This window comes from Mobula birostris, chromosome 25, assembly GCF_030028105.1.
Source record: "Mobula birostris isolate sMobBir1 chromosome 25, sMobBir1.hap1, whole genome shotgun sequence".
Classification (NCBI taxonomy): Eukaryota; Metazoa; Chordata; class Chondrichthyes; order Myliobatiformes; family Myliobatidae; genus Mobula; species Mobula birostris.
In genome coordinates, this window is record NC_092394.1 from 61,436,867 (window position 1) to 61,459,533 (window position 22,667).

At 42.3% G+C, this 22,667-nt stretch overlaps 1 protein-coding gene across 3 annotated transcripts in view; it reads left to right on the top strand.

Annotated features, from left to right (window-relative positions):
• Positions 1–6,470: 6,470 nt before the first annotated feature.
• Positions 6,471–22,667, top strand: part of sfi1 (SFI1 centrin binding protein) — a 246,468-nt gene continuing 230,271 nt past the window's right edge. For all 3 annotated transcript variants that reach the window (XM_072243230.1, XM_072243231.1, XM_072243232.1), the window contains exons 1-2: positions 6,471–6,589; positions 19,760–20,202. In XM_072243230.1, coding sequence (XP_072099331.1) covers positions 20,099–20,202 — 104 coding nt within the window. In that variant the 5' untranslated portion in view covers positions 6,471–6,589; positions 19,760–20,098. The remainder of the gene's footprint in view (positions 6,590–19,759; positions 20,203–22,667) is intronic.

Here is a 22,667-nt window from a genome sequence, read left to right on the forward strand (position 1 = left end):
GAGCAAGAGTCAGCAATCCCAAAATTTCTCTGAGGAAACTAATATGAAATATGATTTAAAGAGTGCAAAAACAAAATAAAGACAATATTAGAACATTGAAGTAAAAACAAAATGCTGGAAATGGTAAGCATTGGGCAGTTAGGTCAAACATTCTGTTACATCTATTGAAAGAGCATTAACTGAAATGTCAACTGTCCACTTCTACGGCTCCCTGAAATGCTGAGCATTTCCTGTTTTATTATGGATAATAAACAAGATCCGCAAAAAGCAAGTTGAAACATTTGACCCTAATGTTTCATTGTTTTGGTTAAGGAACATTCTTTTGACTTCTTCCATCAGGTAAATTAATAGAATTAATGGTTGGGCACAGTAAAAAAAAAAGGTTTTAAAGATGGAAAATCAAAATGCCAATCTTAATAAAAGTACTTGAGTATTGAACTTCTTAATAACTGCAAGGTGTTCCAAAGTACATTACAGCCAGTGAAATCCTTTCAGAATGTAATCATTGCTTAATCTAGGTGCCAGCAGCGAGCATGAGAAAGTAGCCAGATAACTGCCTAAAAATTTGATTTAATCTCTTTTTTAGTGCATAACACCAAATCAACTCTTCCAAGAAGATTGTAAAATTGGCTTCAACAACATGGTTTCCACCTCAGTGCATGCATTGGCCAACGCAACGGGAGTGGTCCCAACTTAGAACAAAGGTTATTGAAAGGCAAAACCACTTAAAGCTATGTTACCTATGGCATCCAGTCTGTAGTAGCATGTTATGGCTACAATTATGGAAAGAGCACCGTGGTTATCTTACAAAATTGTTCAAAGAACTAACGAATGGGGTACATGGCAGAAGAAAATGAACGATGCACAAACATGGTAAACTTTATAGGACTAAGTACTGCTTTTGAATGGTGAAATTTCCTCTCTCTTGCACACAGAAACATGCTTTCACCTTCTCTAACTCCCAGTAAGGTGACTAGGTCATTCATGTTATCTATCAATTTATAACATGATCTCCATTTTCCCCCTCTTTGATCCAGAGCACAAGACCTCTTACCCAAGTTATTGATCACACAATTAAAATGTTTAATTGCTCTCCTAACATCCTCCAACTATAAAACAGAGAGCTCAATATTTTCATTTGACTTCATATTAAAATTTTCTTCTAGATTTCACTCTAATGGCCAAGTTCAGATTTAAAGATTACATCTCCTTGTTCTGAATTCCATCTCAGAGAAAATAATTGTTGTATATTTATGTATCAAAACCTTATATAAATCTGATTATCCCTTATCCTTCTGAATGTAAAGGTATAAGAGTTAATGAACATAATTTAATCCCTGATTTTTTCTGGTTATTCTACATTATGCTCTCACAATCATATAAAAGAACAATATATAAGTCTTGACATGTAATATCCAAAACTGAACTGTTGTCAAGCACTACCTCCGTCTGATGGGAAAAAAGGTGGGGGAAGGGATAGGAAAGGGAGAAAGAAAACTCAGGTGGATATGTATATGGGTGATGGCAAATGGAAGATTAATGCACAGTGTGGGTTAGTGGGGTGAGGGTGGTCATGGGAGGAGGCAAGATTGGAAAAGGTGAACAGAGAACCCAGGTGGACTGCTGGGGCTTCTTCTTTCTTTGTTCATCATTCCTATCCAATCTTTCAACCCAACACGGTTCCATCCATCCAACATCTTTCCCTTATGTGGTTCCACAGTCTCTGCCTCATTGCTTTCCCACACCCCACACAGTTCTATCTGCCTAGAGTCCCCTCCCCCAACACCTTTTGACTGCTTTCACCTATCAGCCTCCCTTTATCTCATCACTCCCCTGGCTCCATGTGTCCATCAACCTCACCTCATCTGATTTCATCCATCATTTACAACCTGTCTCACTCCTCTCTCCCTTCTATATCCTTTACTATCCTCCTCTGTACTTTCACTCCTGATGCAGGGTCTTCACCCAGTATTTTGATCATCTCCAGCTTCCAGCTTCAACATTAATTTGTGTTGAACTGACAAATATTTATTTCACCAACTCAAGCATATACACTTCTTTTCCTTTTCCTAGCCTGACATCCAGCTACGACAAATAGCTTTATGTTTACCATATTGTTGGGAATATAACACTGCATTTGGATCTTTATGCCTTCTCTGTAATTCAACAAATTCATCTTTGATCTTTGACCTTGGAGCAGCTTTCTGCACTAAGCCCTTGTCCACCAAACACCTTAATACCCAGATATTGGTGTACTCAATGACTCTGTGGTTCTGAGGTAGGAAATTCCAAATCTCTCTTTTGGGTGAAGAAATTTATTCTCAACTCAGTCCTGAATGGCTGAACTTCATTTGGAACCTATGACCTTTCATTCTAAGTACCTCAACCAGGCAAGATATAATGGAGAGATAAGACACCACGGGTGCTGGACATCTGGACAACACATAAAGGCACTTGAGGAACTTGGCAGGTCAGGCCAAATTTATCGAGGAAAGTGGACAGTCAACATTTCAGCTAAGACTGTTCATCAGGACTGGAAGGAAAGAGGGGACATAGGAGGTGTAAAAAGATGGAGGGAAAGGGTAGAGCAAAAGCTGGAACCAGGTAGTATGTGGAGAAGGGAGTGATAAGTGATGAGAGTAGGAATGATGTTGGAAATTGAGAGCTGATGGGTGGAAGTGACAAAGGACTGACGATGATGGAGTCTGATAGGAGAGAACAATAGGGTATGTACTAAAGGCTAGGGAAGTGAGGAAAGAACCCCAAGGGAAGAGTGTGTGGGTGAAGGGCAGATAGAGAGGGTGGGGAAGGGGAAAGAGAGGGTGATGGGAGCCAGTTGAATCAGGAGGAGAGAAATGGAAAAAGGGGAAATGAACAGTGGGGGGGGGGGGCGGGGAAACAGTTATTGGAAATTTGAGAATTTGATATTCCTGCGTCAGATTGCCTAGACAGAATGTGAAGCCTGTTCCTCTAATTTGCATTTAGTCTTGAACTGGCAGTGGAGAAGTCTTTGAACAGACATGTCATTGTGGAACGGGAAGTGGAATTAAAATGGCTGGCCACCAGGCGATCCCAGCTATCTCTTTCCAATCCCTGACCCTGTCTATCTGTACGTCACCAATGCAATCCTTCCACAGGTTCCCTTCCTTACCTTTTTTGCTTTATTCCATGGCTACCTGCTTCTCCTATCAGATTTCATCATTTTCAGCCCTTTGTCACTTTCAACCATCACCACCTAGTTTCCAATATTTTCACACTTTCCTCCTTCGCTCTTCTGCCTAACAACTCCCCTCACCAAGACCAACCTATCACCTGCCAGCTGTCGCTCCATTTTCTTCCCCACAGCTTTTCATAGTGGCCATCTCCCCGCTTTCTTTCATAGTCATAGTCATAGTCATACTTTATTGATCCCGGGGGAAGTTGGTTTTTGTTACAGTTGCCCCATAAGTAATTAAATAGTAATAAAACCATAAATAATTAAATAGTAACATGTAAATTATACCAGGAAATAAGTCCAGGACCAGCCTATTGGCTCAGGGTGTCTGACCCTCCAAGGGAGGAGTTGTAAAGTTTGATGGCCACAGGTAGGAATGACTTCCTATGACGCTCTGTGTTGCATCTCAGTGGAATGAATCTCTGGCTAAATGTACTCCTGTGCCTACCCAGTACATTATGTAGTGGATGGGAGACATTGTCCAAGATGGCATGCAACTTGGACAGCATCCTCTTTTCAGACACCACCGTCAGAGAGTCCAGTTCCATCTCCACAACATCACTGGCCTTACGAATGAGTTTGTTGATTCTGTTGGTGTCTGCTACTCTGTCTGCTGCCCCAGCACACAACAGCAAACATGATCGGTCCAAGATAAAGGGTCTTTATGGAAAACATTGGCTGATCCATTTCCATCCATAGATGCTGGCTGACCTACAACACTTTTGTGTGTTGCTTCAGGCGAAATATCATTCCTGCATCCTGATCAGCCCTGTAGGAATATTATTTGTTGAGTGAGATGATATTTTGTTTTTCGTCTAACCTCAAGCATAGTCTCAGTTAGGTTCATTTCTCCTCACAAGACAATAACCCCCCACTCAACCCAGAGGTAAGCCTGATGCAAAAATTCTGCACTTCCTCTCTTGCAAGTATATCCTTCCTCAGATGGAAAGGTCAGAACTGTAAACAATATTTCAAGTGCTGCCTTATCACAGGATAAATGGAGGATATTACATTTTCACTTGTGCAGAAATAATCTTGCTATAAAGGCCACATGCCTTCCCAATTGCTTGCTGTAACTCTGCAACAGTGATTGGTCAGCAAGGGTATAATTTCTTGCTGAACACCAACACTTTACAATCTGTTACCATTTAAAAATAACTTTTAAACAAACTAGCTGACCTCTCAATTTTCCAAAATGTTCCTTCCACTATGTTCTTGCATATTTACTTAAGCTGTCTATATCCCTACGAAACATTTCTCACTTTGTGCAGTCCTCTTTGCCACATATTTGTATCATCACCAAATCTGGATATATTATACTTATTCCAAAACATTGATAAAGATTGGAAACAGCAGTGACCCGAACACCTATTCACAGCTGTCCTTTTGTCACAATCTTTTAATTTTAAAATGATTTATCTATTCTTATTCTCTATGTTCTTTCTATAAATTAGACCCAAAATAACACAAATATATCTCATCACCACCCCCTGGCCTATATTCAAATTCTGGACAATAATTCCTTGTGTGATACCCATAGAAAGTTCTATGAATGTCCACACATACCACATCACCTGGTTTGCTTTAATCTGTTCTGCTAGAAACAGCCTCAAAAAATTTGAGAAGATTTTTCAAACACGATTTTCCTTTTTAAAATTGTCATTGACTTTACCAAGTCTTTAAAAAATTATTTTCCAGGCATTCTGTTAATTTTTCTTACTGGCAGATACCAGCGGTTTCATCTATTATGGATGTTAGGCAAAAGGAGATAGTTTGGCCCATCTGGTTCACATTAAATTGAGATGAGCAATCCATTTACAGTTAAACTCGATAATCTGGTGCACTCGAGGCTTTGCTGGTGCTGGCTGGCAGATATTTCGGACCAGGAGCGAGGAGATGCTGGTGAATTGCACAGGAAATGGGCGGCAAACATTGAACAGTGAACCAGACGGCGAATCATAGTGATTTCCTTACCCAGAAAATTGTCGGTATTTTGCTCTAGTTATTTTCAACCCCTCTGTTTCTCTGCACCTTGCCATTTATTCAGTAAAATGAGCAATTTACAATAACCATTTAACCCACGGCGCGTCTGAGTTTTGGAAAGAAGCGGATCAACTGGTGGCACCTGAGGTCAGGGCTGAACATAGTTACATTATTAATCTTTTTCTTTCTACGCGTCTATATAAACTATTAGTTTGTTACGTTTCCAACAACCCTTTTTGTTTTGGTTCTTGGCTTTGCTTCAACCTTATTTCCCCAGTCTTCCAGCTGACTTTTTTCCCCCTTCTGGGAAACATGAGATGCCCTTTTCTTTGGTCACGTTTTCCGTTGGCTGAAATTTCCCGTTTGTTAAAACTCCTCGTCTGGAGTCTGTTACCTGTTACGGCAAAAGCATAAATGCTTTTTTTTTTTGCTCTTGTCTTTTCATTCGCTCTAAAATCTTATTTACTAAATCGTCTTGTTTGTTTAAACCCCAAAACAGAAAACGTTGAATATAATCAGTTTATTAGGCTGCATCTTTGTGGGAAAAAAAAACAATTTCAAATCCTAGAGCTTTCCTCAGAACTCACTAGGAGACAAAATAAAGGTTCCCAGCAATTTTTGCCAATCAACTTCCCAGCTCTTACCTTCATCCCTTCCCCTCCTGTCTTCTCCTGTCATTTCGGGTCTCCCCCTCCCAAATCTCTTACTATCTCTTTTTTCCGTTAGTCCTGACAAAGGGTCTTGACCTCTGCCTATAGTTGCTGCCTGGCCTGCTGCGTTCCACCAGCATTATGTGAGTGTTGCTTGAATTTCCAGCATCTGCAGAATTTCTCGTGTTTGCGTTCCCAGCACTTTCTTGATTTATTTTACATTTCTAGCATCTAAATGTTTTTGTGGTTTTTTTTTTAGTTTAACTTACTGATTCGGTGTCGATAGGCCAAATGACCTAATTCTGCTCCTATGTCTTATGGTATGGTCTATTGTATCATTGAAAGTAACGTTGGGATATACCTTCCACCTAGTTCGTTTCTTTTTTGTTCCATCCTCTTCTCACCTCTCTGCATTTGTCTACAACTTGTTACATCTGATCCCCGCAGAGGCCCATACTAAATGTTTATTTCGTTTCAAGACTTCCACTGTACACCATGTCCAATGTGATATTTCCAGTCGGGAAGCAACATCAAAGGCCCGCCCCTGCCGCAGGGCGCCGCGGTTGCCACGGCGACGCGAGTGGGTGATGCAGGATGGGTAGTTGAACCCCAGGGCGGGAAAAATGGCGGCGTTTGCTGACGGCGATAGTACACCGGCGTCTCTTCGTTTGATTTGCTCGGTCACTCACTCCCAGTCGGTGCTTTTTGTTTGATGGTTTGCCTCGGCCAGCGGATTCTGAGGGTGAGAGTTTTTTTTTGTTGTCCTCGGTTATCATGGACTTTCTCACACCAACATGCTCGGCTCTTCTTGGGATCTGAGTGGCCTTTCCAGGTAGCGACAGGAGCAGGCCACTCAGATGGCAGCTCTGTTCATCTCATCCTGTCTTGACGGAAGCTTTGAAATCTGGAGGGAATTACTGAATGCCCCTTAGGTGCAGCTGTTCAAGTCGGGGTGTGGCTTGAATGTATGCAGTTGAAAAGGATTCACTGCGTTCGATTCACTGAGGTTTTAATCGTGGCATGTCAAACCAATAACAGAATCGGATTTTATAAAAGCAAAAAAACCGCTTACGTTACGGGCCAAATTCAAATATATATGGTTCTTTTTTGCTTAAACGTCTGTGTGATCAGAGCTAGAAGATTCTTGTAGCCATAGTAATGTACCTCCTTGAGAATAAGTGACAGCATAATAAAATATTCTTTATAAAAGAATGCCACCATTCTCAGCGCAAATATAATTCATTTTACTTGCATGACATAATTCATTCCTTGAGTAAATAGCCTTCTGATTTTTAACTGAGTTCCAGTGTGCAGTGGCACTGGAGTTTTAAGCTATGTCTTTAGCCTTGATGCCTTTTTGCAGTTGCTTCAATGGTCCTGCAGCTCAGAGACCCAGGCCTTGGAATGTACCAGTATACAGCATTCACTGTCGCCTCCTTTTGGCTTACGACATTGAAGTGTTAAGGGAGACCGAAGGGTCTTTTTCACTTGGTTTGGGATCTTAACAGTGGTATCCTTTTCCAGGCTAGAGCACAGTGCAGTAGTATTAGGCAGGTGTTCACTGCATCCCTTTCTAGAATTTGTCAAATCTTCAAGCATATTGAGAACTCTGCCACAAATACAAATGCTGTTCATCTTAAATACCAAAGTGTAGGGCAAACATGATGTTCTGGAAAATGAATCTGGCAGTCTTCTCTAAAAGCTGCAATCTTCCATACCCCAAAGCTATTATGTGCAGATCACTGATTGATTGTCTTATGGTCAAAGGTGTTGTTCTGCACAAATATTATTATGATGAAAAGATGTTAATAATGCATAGTCAACTGAATGAAGAGTGCCATGGTCAGATCACCCTCACCCAACATGGGTGACAGAGTGAGCCTCAACATTTTGCATTTGCATACTCACAGCTGGATGCAGCCATGAATAAATATAGCCCATCAAGATAAGAAGACTATTTTTCCAGTCTTTCATTTTGAAGTCCAGATGAAGTGGCCGGCACCACCAGGCTCGGGAGCAATGGTTACCCCTAATGATGACACACACACAAAATGCAGGAGGATCTGAGCAGGTCAGGCAGCATCTATGGAAAGGAATAAGCAGTGGACTTTTTGTGCTGAGACCCTTCATCAGAGCTGGAAAAAAAGTCAGTAAGAAGGTAGGGGGAGGGGAGGAAGAAGTAGAAGGTGATAGGTGAAACCCAGGGAGGGGGTGAAGTCAAGAGCTGGGAAGTTGGTGAAAGGGAGAGGAGGAATCTGATAGGAGAGGGTAGCAGACCATGGAAAAAAGGAAAGGAGGAGGAGCACCAGAAGGGGGTGATGGGTAGGGAAGGAAAAAAGTGAGGAAGGAAACAAATGGGGAATGGTGGGGGGGGGGAATTACTGGAAATTCAAGAAATCAAGGTTCATGCTATCAGGTTGGAGGATACCCAGAGGGAATATAAGGTATTGCTGCTTTAACCTACTGTGGCATCATTGCAATAGAGGAGGCCATGAACTGACATGTTTAAATAGGAAGATTCCTTTTTTTACTGGCAGACAGAGCTTAGGTGCTCGGCAAAGTGTCTCCCAATCTATGTCAGGTCTCACAGGAGGCCACACCGAGAGCATTGGATGCAGGGGATGACCCCAATAGACGTATAGTGAAGTGTTGCCTCACTTAGAAGCACTGTTTGGGGCACTGAATGATAGTGAGAGAGAGGTGTAGGGGCAGGTGTGGCACTTGTTCTGCTTGCAACGATTAGTACCAGGAGGGAGATCGGGGGGAAGGAGGCTTAAAGGGTGGTTAATGAGACAAGAGAAACCCAATTCCTGGTATTGGAGGATGAGGTGAGGGCTGATGTGGGTGAAATGGAAGCGATGCAAATGGGGGCACCGTTGATGGTGGAGGAAGGAAAGCCCCTATCTTTGAAGGAGGATGTCTCATTGGTTCTGGAATGAAAAATCTCATCCTGAGAGCAGATACTGCAGAGACAGAGGAACTGAGAGAAGGGGATGGCATTTTTACAAGTGGCAGGATGGGAAGAGGTATAGTTCAGGTAGCTGTGAGAATCAACACACATCAAAATTGCTGGTGAACGCAGCAGGCCAGGCAGCATCTCCAGGAAGAGGTACAGTCGACGTTTTGGGCCGAGACCCTTCGTTCCATATGAGTGCCTATGGCTATACCTTTGGTTTGAAGGAAGTGGGAGGAACTGAAGGAGAAATTATTGAGAGTGAGGACCACTTCTGCTACACAGAGGAGAGTGGTGGTGGAGTGGAACTAGTTGGGTCTGGTGTCAAGAAAGAAATGGGAGCTGTAAGGCCCTCCTAATGAGGGATGGATGTGTCAAGAAAGAAGCGGAGAGCTACTCAACTGCCAGGCTTTTGAACCAGAGGGGGTTACTTCGCTCTGCCCAGCAATGAACTGATCTCATAACCTATGGACTCACTTGCAAGTTCACTTCATCTCATAAACAAGAGAAAATCTGCAGATGTTGGAAATCTGAGCAACACACACAAAATGCTGGAGGAACTCAACAGGCTGGGCAGCATCTATGGAAAAAAGTACAGTCGATGTTTTGGGCTGAAACCCTTTGGCAGTACTGCAGAAAAAAAGCTGAGGAATAGATTTAAAAGGCGGGGAGAGGGGAGAGAGAACCACCAGGTAATAGGTGAAACCTGGAGGGGAGGGATGAAGTAAAGAGCTGAGAAATTGATTGGTGAAAGAGACTGAATGCCATGAAAGAAAGAAAAAAGGGGAAGGAGCACCAGACGGAGATGATGGGCGGGCAAGGAGATAAGGTGAGAGAGGGAAAAGGGGATGGGGAATGGGGGGAGCGTTGGGGGGGCATTACTGTAAGTTTGAGAAATCGCTGTTCATGTCATCAGGTTGGAGCCTACCCAAATGGAATATAAGGAGTTCCTCCTCCAACCTAAGTGGCCTCATCACCACATGGAGGATGCCATGGATGGACATACTGGAATGGGAAATGGAATTAAAATGGGTGATCACTGGGAGATCCTACTTGTTCTGGCGGACGGAGTGTAGATGTTCGGTAGAAATGGGGGGTGCAGGGACTATTAGGTTGGTGGTGGATGGGAGATTCTCAAGAGTCAATAAGTTTGGTGATGGTATGGGAGACAATGGCCCAGTGTTCTTCAGTGGAGTCCTGTTCGATGGATAAGTAAGATAAGGTGTCTAAAGTTGGCTCTGGGCCTCAGCAGGGCAGAGTTCAGTACGCCAGACTACTACTGCACCTCCCTTGTCTGCGGGTTTGATGGTGAGGTTAGGATTAGTGCGGAGGGAACGGAGAACATCTCATATTCATCTTTTATTCCTTATTTATTTTTTTCTTCTTGTATCTGCACAGTTTGTTGTCTTTTGCACATTGGTTGTTTTTGTTGTGTGTGGGTTTTCATTTATTCTGCTGTGCTTCTTAGTGTTTATTGTGAATGCCCACAAGAAAATAAATCTTGAGGTAGTATATGGTGACATATATGTTCTTTGATAATAAATATACTTTAAACTTTGACAGCTCCGGTGTTAGTTGCAACATGGCAGAGGGTAAGACCATATCTGCACCATTTACAACAGCTCTTGACAACTGGGTTTTTTCTCTTGAGTTCAGACGATCACATTCAAGGTTATTACTTAACTTCGGATATCTGCTGCACATAGGTCTTGATTAATACCAAGATACTATTGAATGATATTCCTAGCACCTTCAGGCAATTAGATCTAATGATAAAGTAGACCAAGGATCTTTTGGACCAGTTGCCAAACAACTTAGGTGGCCATTAACTCAGGTAGGGGTCATTTTGCTCATCAATCTGTAGCCTTACAGTGGAAGGTAGCAGTAAGTGGCAACAGCAATCATGTACAGAGAACCCACAGTTGCCTAGAATTGTCATCCCCCTTATACAGGCAGGTTTGCTGGAGCTGTTTGTGAGGATTTAAACTAATGTGGCAGGGGATGGGAACGGGAGTGATAGGCAGTTGGTATACAAATAGATAGATACTTTATTGATTCCCAAAGGAAATTACAGTGTCACAGTCACATTAATAGTGCTAGATATACAAGTATTAGAAGAGGAGTAAGAAAGAATAAAATATAATTTACCTCAAACAATCTAACAGGAGGGGGTCATCACTTCCCTGCCTATAGGTTGACTCATTAAAGAGCCTAATGGCTAAGGGTAAGAATGATTTCATATAGCGCTCTTTAGAGCAGTGCAGTTGTCTTAGTTTATTACTAGTACATATAGTGTGTAGTGAAACTGAGGAAGGACAGGCAGATCATAGGGCAAAATTGCAGTCAGTGAGATGAGTTGAAGTGCAAAATTGAAAAGGATGATGAATACAGGCCTGAAGGTGTTATATTTGAATGTTCGAAGTAAATGGAATAAGGTAGGTGATTTGTAGCATAGTTAGAGATTGACAAGCATGATGTTTTGGGCATCACTGAGTCGTGGCAAAAAGAATATAGTTGGGAGTTTAACATCCAAGAATACGCATTGTATCAAAAGGACAGACAGGCAGGCAGAGGGGTTGGTAAAAAATGAAATCAAATCCTGAGAAAGAGGCGACATTGGATTGGAAGATATAGAATACTTGTGGGTAGAGTTAAAAGCTGCAAGGATAAAAGGCTCTGGTAGGAGGCCAGGATGTGGGATAAAATTACAACAGGAGATATAAAAGGCATGTAAAAAGAGTAATATTATGATAGTCATGGGGGATTTCAATCCGCAGGTAGATTGAGAAAATCAGGCTTGGTGCTGGATCACGAAAAGAATTTGTAGATTGCCTTTCTGGAGCAGCTTGTGGTTGAACCCACTAAGGGATCAGCTATTCTGCATTGGGTGTTGTGCAATGAACCAGATCTGATTGGGGAACTTAAAGTAAAGCAACCTTTAGGAAACAGTGATCACAATGTGGGAGAATTCACCCTGCAGCTTGACAGGGAGAAGAGAAAAAAAAATCACTATTACAGTGGAGTTCAAGGAATTTTTAGAGGCATGAGAGAGGAGCTGGCTAACTTTGATTGGAAGGGGACACTAACAGGGATGATGTCAAAAGAAAAATATCTGGAGTTTCTGGGAGCAGGGTAGATGAAGTAGTATTCTAATGGAAGGATGAGGCAACCATGGCTGACAAGGGAAGTCAAAGACAGCATAAAAGCAAAAGGGAGAGCATATTATAGAGAAAAATCAGCAGAAAGTTAGAGGATTGGAAAGCTTTTATAAACCAACAAAATGCAACTAAGTAAGTCATAAAGATAGAAAAAATGAAATGAAGATAAGCTGGATAGTCATATAAAAGAGGATGTCAAAAGTTTTTTTTTTCAGATATATGCTGCAGCTTTTGCAAAGCATCAAGATGGATAAGTCTCTGGGACCAGACAAGATGTGGGAGGCGAGGGAGGAGATTGCTGAGCCTCTGGAGATGATCTTTGCATCATCAATAGAGATGGGAGAGGTTCTGGAGGATTGGAGGGTTGCAGATGTTGTTCCCTTATTCAAGAAAGGGAGTAGAAATAGCCCAGGAAATTATAGACCAATGAGTCTTACTTCTGTGGTTCACAAGATCACAAGACAAAGGAGCAGAAGTAGGCCATTCGGCCCATCAAATCTGCTACGCCACTCCACCATGAGCCAAACTATTCTCCCATCTAGTTCCAATTTCCAGCTTTTTCCCCATATCCCGTGATACCCTGACTAATTAGATACCTATCAATCTCCTCCTCAAATACCCTCAATGATTAGGCCTCCACAGCTGTATGTGGCAACGAATTCCATAAATCCATGACCCTCTGGCTAAAAAATTTTTCCTCATCTCTGTTTTTAATGGGTACCCTCTAATTCTAAGACGGTGGCCTCTTGTCCTGGACTCACCCACCAAGGGAAACAGCCTTTCCACATCTACCCTGTCCAACCCTTTCAATATTGGAAATGTTTTTATGAGATCCTCTCTCATTCTTCTATACTCTAATGAATACAGTTCAAGAGCCAACAAATGCTCCTCATATGTTAGCCGCTGCATTCCAGGAATCATCCTCGTAAATCTTCTCTGAGCTCTCTCCAACATCAGTACATCCCTTCTAAGATAGGGGGCCCAAAACTGCACACAGTATTCCAAAAGAGGTCTCACCAATGCCCCATAGAGCCTCATCAACACCTCCTTACTCTTATACCCTATTCCTCTTGAAATGAATGCTAGCATAGCATTTGCTTTCCTTACTGCCGATCCAACCTGGTGGTTAACCTTTAGGGTATCCTGCACGAGTCCCTTCGCGCTTCCGATATTCCATCTAAATAATAATCTGCCTGATCTTCCAAAATGTACAACCGTATATTTCTCAACATTGTATCTCATCTGCCATTTCTTTGCCCACTCTCCTAAACTGACCAAGTCTCTCTGCAACACTTCCTGCTCCTCCACCTATCTTGGTGTCATCCGCAAACTTAGCCACAAAACCATTTAATCCATAATCTAAATCATCAGTATACATTGTTAAAAGAAGCGGCCCCAACACCAACCCCTGCGGAACACCAGTAGTAACCAGCAACCAATCAGAATAGGATCCCTTTATTCCCACCCTTTGCTTTCTGCCTATCAGCCAATGCTCCACCCATTCCAATATCTTTCCTATAATTCCATGGGCTCTCCTCGTATTAAGCAGCCTCTTATGCGGCACCTTATCGAAGGCCTTTTGAAAATCCAAATACACAACATCCACAGCCTCTCCCTTGTCAATCTTATTTGAGATTACCTCAAAAAATTCCAATAGGTTGGTGAGGTAGGATCTTCCCTTCATGAAACCATGCTGGCTTGGGCCTATCTTGTCATGCACCTCGAGGTATTTCATAACCTTGTCTTTGAGGATCGACTCCAATAACTTTCCAACTACCTATGTCAGACTAATAGGTCTGTAATTTCTTTTTGCTGCCTCCCTCCTTTCTTAAACAGCGGAACTACATTTGTGACCTTCCAGTCCTCCTGAACCATGCCAGAGTCTATTGATTCCTGGAAGATCATTTCCAATGCCTTCACAATCTCCAAAACCACCTCCCTCAGAACCCGTGGGTGCACCTCATCTGGTCCAGGAGACATATCTATTCTTAATCCATTTAGCTTCCCAAGCACTTTCTCTCTAGTAATCTTGACTGTACCTAATTCTATTCCCTGAGACCTCTGGCTATCAGGTATGTTGCTAATGTCTTCCACTGTGAAGACCGATGCAAAATACTCATTCACTTCCTTTGCCATCTCTTTGTTACCCATTATAATTTCTCCAGCATCATTTTCAATCGGTCCTATATCACTCTTTTACTCTTCATATATTTAAAAAAAAATCTTAGTATCCTTTTTTATGTTAATTGCCAACTTCCTTTCATAATTCATCTTTTCTTTCCTAATGACTTTCTTAGTTTCCTTCTGTAAGTTTTTAAAAGTCGTCCAGTCCTCAGCACCTATGTCCTTTCTTTCTAGTGATTTGATTTGCTTACCATCAGGGTCACGCCTCCCCCTTTACCTTACCTTCCTATCTTTCCTATACACTGTGTATCCTTGGACATTCAGCTTCCAATCACATCCATCATTTAGCCATGACTCGGTGATGGCCACAATGTCATTTCTTTTAACCTGTAGCTGTAGAACAAGGTTATCCACTTTATTTCTAATGCTGTGTACATTTAAGTACAGTACATTTAGATCAGTAACTGTTAACGGTTTTGCTATATTTCTTTCGCACAACAAATTATCCTGCCTGTCACCTGCCTGTCCTTCTTGCCATCTTTGCTGCACAGTATCTTTGACTTATTTTTATTTTCCTCTTCCTCGACCCGAACACCCTGGTTTCCTTCCCCCTGCCAACTTAGTCTAAACCCTCCCTAACAGATATATGAAACAATCCCATTGGTAAGTTGATGGAAAAGATCCTGAGAGGCAGGATTTATGAACATTTGGAGGGGCATAATATGAATAGGAATAGTCAGCATGGCTTTGTCAAAGGCAGGTTGTGCCTTATGAGCCTGATTGAATTTTTTGAGGATGTGACTAAACACATTGATGGTGGGAGAGCAGTAGATGTATATGGATTTCAGCAAGGCATTTGGTAAGGTACCCCATGCTTATTGAGAAAGTAAGGAGGCATGGGAGCCAAGGGGACATTGCTTTGTGGATCCAGAATTGGCTTGCCCACAGAAGGCAAAGAGTGGTTGTAGACGGGTCATATTCTGCCTGGTGGTTGGTGACCAGTAGTTTGCCTCAGGGATCTGTTCTGGAACCCCTTCTCTTCGTGATTTTTATAAATGACCTTGATGAGGAAGTGGAGGGATGGGTTAGTAAATTTGCTGATGACACAAGGTTGAGGTTGTTGTGGATAGTGTGGAGGGCTGTCAGAGGTTACAGCGATAGGATGCAAAACTAGGCTGAGGAGTGGCAGATGGAGTTCAACCCAGGTGAGTGTGAAGTGTAGGTCAAATATGATGGCTGAATATAGTATTACTGGTAAGACACTTGGAAGTGTGGAGGATCAGAAGGATCTTAAAGTCCAAGTCCATAGGACACTTAAAGCTGCTGCGCAGGTTGACTCTGTGGTTAAGAAGGTACAGTGCATTGGCCTTCATCAGTCGTGGGATTGAGCTTAAGAGCTGAGAGGTAATGTTACAGCTATATAGGACCCTGGTCAGACCCCACTTGGAGTGCTGTGTTCAGTTCTGGTCAACTCACTGCAGGAGGGATATGGAAACTATGGAAAGGGTGAGGAGATTTACAAGGACGTGTAAACTTAAATTCGCCGGACAAATAACCACACCACATACAGTTCTTTACTTTATCCTTTCACCAGTTTATTTGTTCCAACTCAGCCGGCGAGAAGCTTGGAACCAAGCATCAGGGAGACAGATATCTCTATCTATCTCTATCTCTATCTCCTCCCCCCTCTCTCCCCCCTCTCTCCCCCCTCTCTCCCCCCTCTCTCCCCCCTCTCTCCCCCCTCTCTCCCCCCTCTCTCCCCCCTCTCTCCCCCCCTCCCCTCCCTCTCTCTCCTCGTGACAAATTTCTGTCTAACATGCAGAAACGTTACAATTTATAAAACTAGTGAAACAAAGAGCACTTAGAGAAACTGGTCTTCTCACCGGGTCTGTTGGAGCAAAACTTAATTACTTAGATAAGAGAGTCCACTGAATCAAAGTTTTAATTACATATGAATGTTCCGTCCAATCCTTATCAGTTATTCTCTTTCATTAGACAAAGGAGGGAACTTAGTTTAGCGGTGCGAGACCGTTGGGCATGGTGTGTGCGACCTGTGTGAATCCAGCCCCCATGTCGTTCTCAGGGGACAGCTGTGAGTCATTAATCTAAAGAAGCTGAAGGCAGATTTCTAGTAGGGGACAAGCTTTGCACAGAGCACACACAAGCTGGCACTTGATTTTAACCCATTATTTACAAGAGTCTGAGAATCATTTCTTGTGTCACCCAATTCCCTTAAAACTTCATCAGATGTTGCCTGGATTGGGGAGCATGCCTTATGAGAATAGGTTGAGTGAACTCGGCCTTTCCTCCTTGGAGCAGTGGAGGATGAGAGATGACCTGATAGGGGTGTATAAGATGATGAGAGGCATTGATTATGTGGCCATTCAGAGGCTTTTTCCCAGGGCTGAAATGGCTGAAACAAGAGGGCACAGTTTTAAGGTGCTTGGAAGCAGGTACAGAGGAGATGTCAGGGGTAAGTTTTTTATGCAGAGAGTGGTGAGTGCACGGAATAGGCTGCCAGCGATTGTGGTGGAGGCGGATACAATAGGGGCTGATAAGAAACTCCTGGGTAGGTACGTGGAGCTTAGAAAAATAGAGGGCTATGGGAAACCCTAGATAATTTCTAAAGTAAGTACATGTTCGGCACAGCATTGTGCTGTAGGTTTTCTATATAAAGAGTTAAAGAGATGTGAGCCTGAAAATGACGCTGGATAGGTAGTAAAGAGAAATAAGGAAAAAGCGGACGAACCTGTGCAGTATTTTGCATCAGTCTTCATTGTGGAAGACACTAGCAGAATGCCAGAAATTCAAGAATGTAGTGGGGTAGAATTGAGTGCAGTTGCTATTTTTGCTATTTCTAAGGAGAAGGTGCTTGGGAAACTGGAAGACCTGAAGTGACTTACCTGGACCAGAAGAAGTACACTCCAGGGTTCTGAAAGAAGTAACTGAAGAGATTGTGGAGTCATTTGCAATGATCTTTCAAGAATCATTATATTCTGGAATGGTTCCGGAGGATTGGAAAATTGTAAATTTCACTCCACTCTTTAAGAAAGACAGGAGGCAAAGAAGCAGGAAATTATAGGATAGTTAGCCTGATTTCGGTGGTTGGCGAGAGTCCATTTTTAAGGATGTGGTCTGTGGTACTTGGAGGGACACAATAAGTAGGTCAAGGTCAGCATGGTTTCTGTAAAAGGAAATCTTGCATGACAAATCTATATTGAAATCCTTTGAGGAAATAACAAGCAGGATAGACAAAGGAAAGTCAGTGGATGTTGTTGGATTTTCAGAAGCCCTTTGATAAGGTGCTACAAGTGAGACTGCTTAATAAAAGATTGGCTGACTTGCATTTATTTTGAGAGATCTAGAGTATAAGAGCAAGGATGTGGTGCTGAGGCTTTATAAGGTATTGGTCAGACCACACAGAGTATTGTGAGCAGTTTTGGGCCCCTTATCTAAGAAAAAATGTGTTGACATTGGAGAGAGTCCAGAGGAGGTTTATGAGAATGATTCAGGGGCTGAAAGGGTTGATGTATGAGGAGCATTTGATGGCTCAGAGCCTGTTCTCGCTGGAATTTGGAAGAATGAGGGAGCATTTCATTGAAACCTGTCAAATACTGAAAGGCCTGTTTAGAGTAGATGTGGAGATGGTGTTTCCTATTGTGGGTGAGCCGAGGACGAGAGGACCCAGCCTCAGAATAGCGGGTTTAGTGCAGAGATGAGGAGGAATTTCTTCAGTCAGAGCGTGCTAAATCTGTGGAATTCATTACCATGGACAGCTGTTGAGTATATTTGAAGCAGTGGTTGATACCTGGATTAGTCAGGGTGTCAAACGTTACAGAGAGAAGGCAGGAAAAAGGGGTTGTGAGGGATAATAAGATAATAATGGAATAGTGCAGCAGACTCATGGGCTGTGTACCTAATTCTACTCCTATGACTTATAGTTTTATACCCGTATTCTTTCTGATGGGGTCAGGAAAAGGCTTGATAAAATAAACAAAGGAGACAGCAGAGTGGATAACATTGTCTAATCGCAGATTTGATATCGGAGACTTAAGTTTCCATTCATTAATTTGGGCTGCACGACTGTTGTCTGCATAGCATAATTTTATGCAATTGTAGTTCCTCCCTCATGTTGTTTTGCAGAGCACACCATCCTGTATTGATGTAATAATCTCTCAAAGATCTTATTCTTGTCCGGGTGATTAGGGAAGTGACACACACAAAGTGCTGGAGGAACTCAGCAGGCCAGGCAGCATCTATGGAAAAAAGTACAGTCGACGTTTCTGGCCGAAAGCCTTCGGCATAAACCCGTCATCATCTGCAGATTTTCTTTTGTTTGTAATCAAGCAAATGTCCATACGCTTGTGCCATATGAAGGCATTTCCATCCCTGCTTTGATTCAGAATCAGGTTTATTATCACCGGCATGTGGCGTGAAATTTCTTAACTTAGCAGCAGTGGTTCATTGCAATACATAGTCTAGCAGAAGGGGAAAACTAATAATAACAAATAAAATAAAACATAATAAATAAATAAATCAATTACGTACATTGAATAGAGTTTTAAAAATGTGCAAAAACCAGAAATACTCTATATTTAAAAAAAAGTGAGGTGGTGTCCAAAGCTTCAACATCCATTTCGGAATCGGTTGACAGAGGGGAAGAAGCTGTTCCTGAATCACTGAGTATGTGTCTTCAAGCTTCTGTATCTCCTACCTGATGGTAACAGTGAGAAAAGGGCAAGCCCTGGGTGCTGGAGGTCCTTAATAATGGACGCTGCCTTTCTGAGACACCGCTCCCTAAAGATGTCCTGGGTACTTTGTAGGCTAGTGCTCAAGATGGAGCTGACTAGATTTACAACCTTCTGCAGCTTCTTTGGGTCTTGTGCAGTAATCCCTCCAGACCAGACAGTGATGCAGCCTGTCAGAATGCTCTCCACGCTACAACTATAGAAGTTTTTGAGTGTATTTGTTGACATGCCAAACCTCTTCAAACTCCTAATAAAGTATAGCCGCTGTCTTGCCATCTTTATGACTACATCCATATGTTGAGACCAGGTTAGATCCTCAGAGATCTTGACACCCAGGAACTTGAAGCTGCTCACTCTCTCCACTTCTGATCCCTCTATAAGGATTGGTATGTGCTCCTTCGTCTTACCTTTCTTGAAGTCCACAATCAGCTCTTTCGTCTTACTGATGACGTTGAGTGCCAGGTTGTTGCTGCGGCACCAATCCACTAGATGGCATATCTGACTCCAGTACTCCCTCTCGTCACCTCCTGAGTTTCTACCAACAATGGTATCGTCAGCAAATTTGTAGATGGTATTTGAGCTATGCCTAGCCACACAGTCATGTGTATGTAGAGAGCAGAGCAGTGGGCTAAGCACACACCCCTGAGATGCATCAGTGTTGATCGTCAGCGAGGAGGATCAGAAGTATCATATAGGTCTGATCAGATGAATTGTCTGGTGCAGAGCAGAATGACTATGACCTGTCTTGTAATTCACATTATAAGTAAAGATATTGTGATGTTTCAGTTGGCTGCACCAAGCTCTTGTGTCTGTGATCAGTGGTTTGCGTTTCATCTTTCTGTGAATGGATGTCCCTTTCTTTTAAATATTGTGACAACTGATATTTTGTAAGCATTATCATTTCAGTTTGTTTTGTTTGTTTTACACAGGTTCCCAGTGAGCTTCATTGAGAAGTCAATGACCTGCTGGACAAGCAGCCTGTAACTGACAGCAATTGATTACTCACCTGAGTAATCTCTTCGAGTATTCACTCTTATTGAACCTTGTCAGCTACCTCTCAACGGGATATCATTGACTTTGTTCTTAAGAAATTTATAATGGTTGATCACATGACTTTTATGATCATATGAACTTTTGAGTATGGCTGGGAGAACTCCTGGCTGAATCAGATGGTGTTGCTGTCTTGGGGGAATTAAAAAAAAACTTCACAATTCTTATCCCAGCACTGTTGGTGCTGAACTCCATGTTAATTTTGTTATCATTTGAAAATGGATCCAAAACCAAATAGAACTGCTTTGAATCCTGCAAAGCATCTAGTTCGGAAAGACCTGCAGATGAAGAAATCTGATTTCTCAAAGAAAACTCATCAGAGGTAAGTTTAGGAAAAAGAAAAGAGCAAGACTTTAGATTTTAAGAGTTTCAGCATTGCAGGTTAGTTTTTACTGTGCATTGGACCACATAGAGAGATTATGTCAGGGGCCCAAAAGCATGGTCATTTATATTTTTAATTATTATCTTTAAAAAGAGATTAACTCTTGGGTTAACCACAAGCCATTTTGTTTCAGTCTCTCTCAAAATTTGATAAAATTATAATCTGGATTACACTAACTTTCTCAAGAATTATGCCCCTGGATGATCATACCTAGAATAGAAAACAAAAGGCATTGTGCTGTGCACTGATGCGTTGTGTGATTGAGTACAGTTAATTGCGCTCAATACATACACCTGGAAGAAATCTGTTCAAGAGGAACCTGTGCTACATGAGCACAACCACTGCTGTAGTGCAGAGAACAAACAGAGCTGTGAAAAGAGAGACTGAACACCAAAAGACCCAATCACTAACCCCAGCTACCACTTAATCTTGCCTACACTACATCAGAATATGTGGATCCTGGATCAGCCTCTACAGCCACCTGAGAACCCACCAAAAGACAACCCCTGAGGAGAACATCTTACTTGGCTCAAGTGATTGCACTACTTCAGTTAATATCTGTGATGCCATGCATGATTAATTTCCAGTGCCACTCATCTATCTGGGAAAGTTGATGAGATGATTTGTGTGGAATAGAATGAAAAGTTAGTTATAGCAATTTTTGGCATACAGAGCCACTCAATCCATCATACATTCGATCATGACTGATCCTTTTATTTTCTCCTCCTCAACCCCAGCTCCCGGCCTTCTCCCCATAGCCTTTGATGCCATGACCAATCAAGAACATATCAATCTCTGCCTGAAATACATCCAATGACCTGTCCTCCACAGCTGCATGTGGCAACAAATTCCACAAATTCACCACCCATTGGCTAAAGAAATTTCTCCGCATCTCTGTTTTGAAACAGCGCCCCTATATCCTGAGATAGTGCCCTCTTGTCTTAGACTCTCCCACCATGGGAAACATCCTGTCCACATCTACTCTGTCTAGGACTTTCAACATTCGAAAGGTTTCAATGAGATCCCCCCCTCATCCTTTTGAATTCCAGCAGTACAGACCCAGAGCCATCAAAAGTTCTTCGTATGATAACCCTTTCATTCCTCAAATCATCCTTCTGAACCTCCTCTGGCCCCCTCCCCCCCAATGCCAGCACATCTCTTCTCTTCTAAGATGAGGAGCCCAAAACTGTACTCAAGGTGAGACCTCACCAGTGCCTTATAGAGCCTCAGCATCACATCCTTGCTCTTGTATTCTAGCCCTCTTGAAATTGATGCAACCATGGCATTTACCTTCCTCACCATCGACTCAACCTGCAAGTTAACTTTTAGGATGTTCTGCACAGGGACTCCCAAATCCCTTTGCATCTCAGAGTTTTGGATTTTCTCCCTGTTTAGAAAATAGTCCCCACATTTATTTCTACTAACAAAGTGCATGACCATGCATTTTCTAAAATTGTATTTCATTTGCCAACTTTCTTGCTTATTCTCCTAATTTGTCGAAGTCCTTCTGCATCCTCCCTGTTTTTTCAACACTACCTGCCCTTCCACCAGTCTTTGTATCATCTGCAAACTTGGCAACAAACCCATCTATTCCATCATCATTCTATATCATTTATATACAGCATAAAAAGAAGTGGTCCCACAACCCCTACGGAACACCACTATTCCAACCATAAAAGGATCCTTTTATTCCCACTCGCTGCCTCCTACCAATCAGCCAATGCTCTAACCATGATAGTAACTTTCCTGTAATGCCATGGGCGCTTAACTTGGTAAGCAGCCTCGTGTGGCACCTTGTCAAAGGCCTTCTGAAAGTCCAAATATACAATATCTGCAGCATCCCCTTTATCTATCCTACTTGTAATTTCCTCAAAGAATTCCAACAGGTTCATTAAGCAGGATTTTCCCTGAAGAAAACCATGCTGACTCTACTATCTTGTCCTGTGTCACCAAGTACTCCACCACTTCATCCTTAACAATTGACTCTAACATTTTCCCAACCACTGAGGTCAGGCTAACTGGTCTATAATTTCCTTTCTGCTGCCTTCCTCCTTTCTTAAAGAGTGGAGTGACATTTGCAAATTTCCAGTCCTCTGGCACCGTGCCAGAGTCCAATGATTTTTGAAAGATTATTTCTAATGCCACCACAATCTCTAACGCTCTCGCTTTCAGAATCCTAGGATGCAGTTCATCTAGTCTGGGTGACTTATATACCTTTAGGTCTTTCAGCTTTTTGAGTACCTTGTAACAGTAACTGCACCCACTTCCCTTCCTTCACACACTACAACATCAGGCACACTGCTAGTGTCTTCCACAGTGAAGAATGATGCAAAATACTCATTTAGTTCACCATTTAGCCATGGTTATACTATTGTACCATTTGAGTATTTCTTCATTTTTAGAAT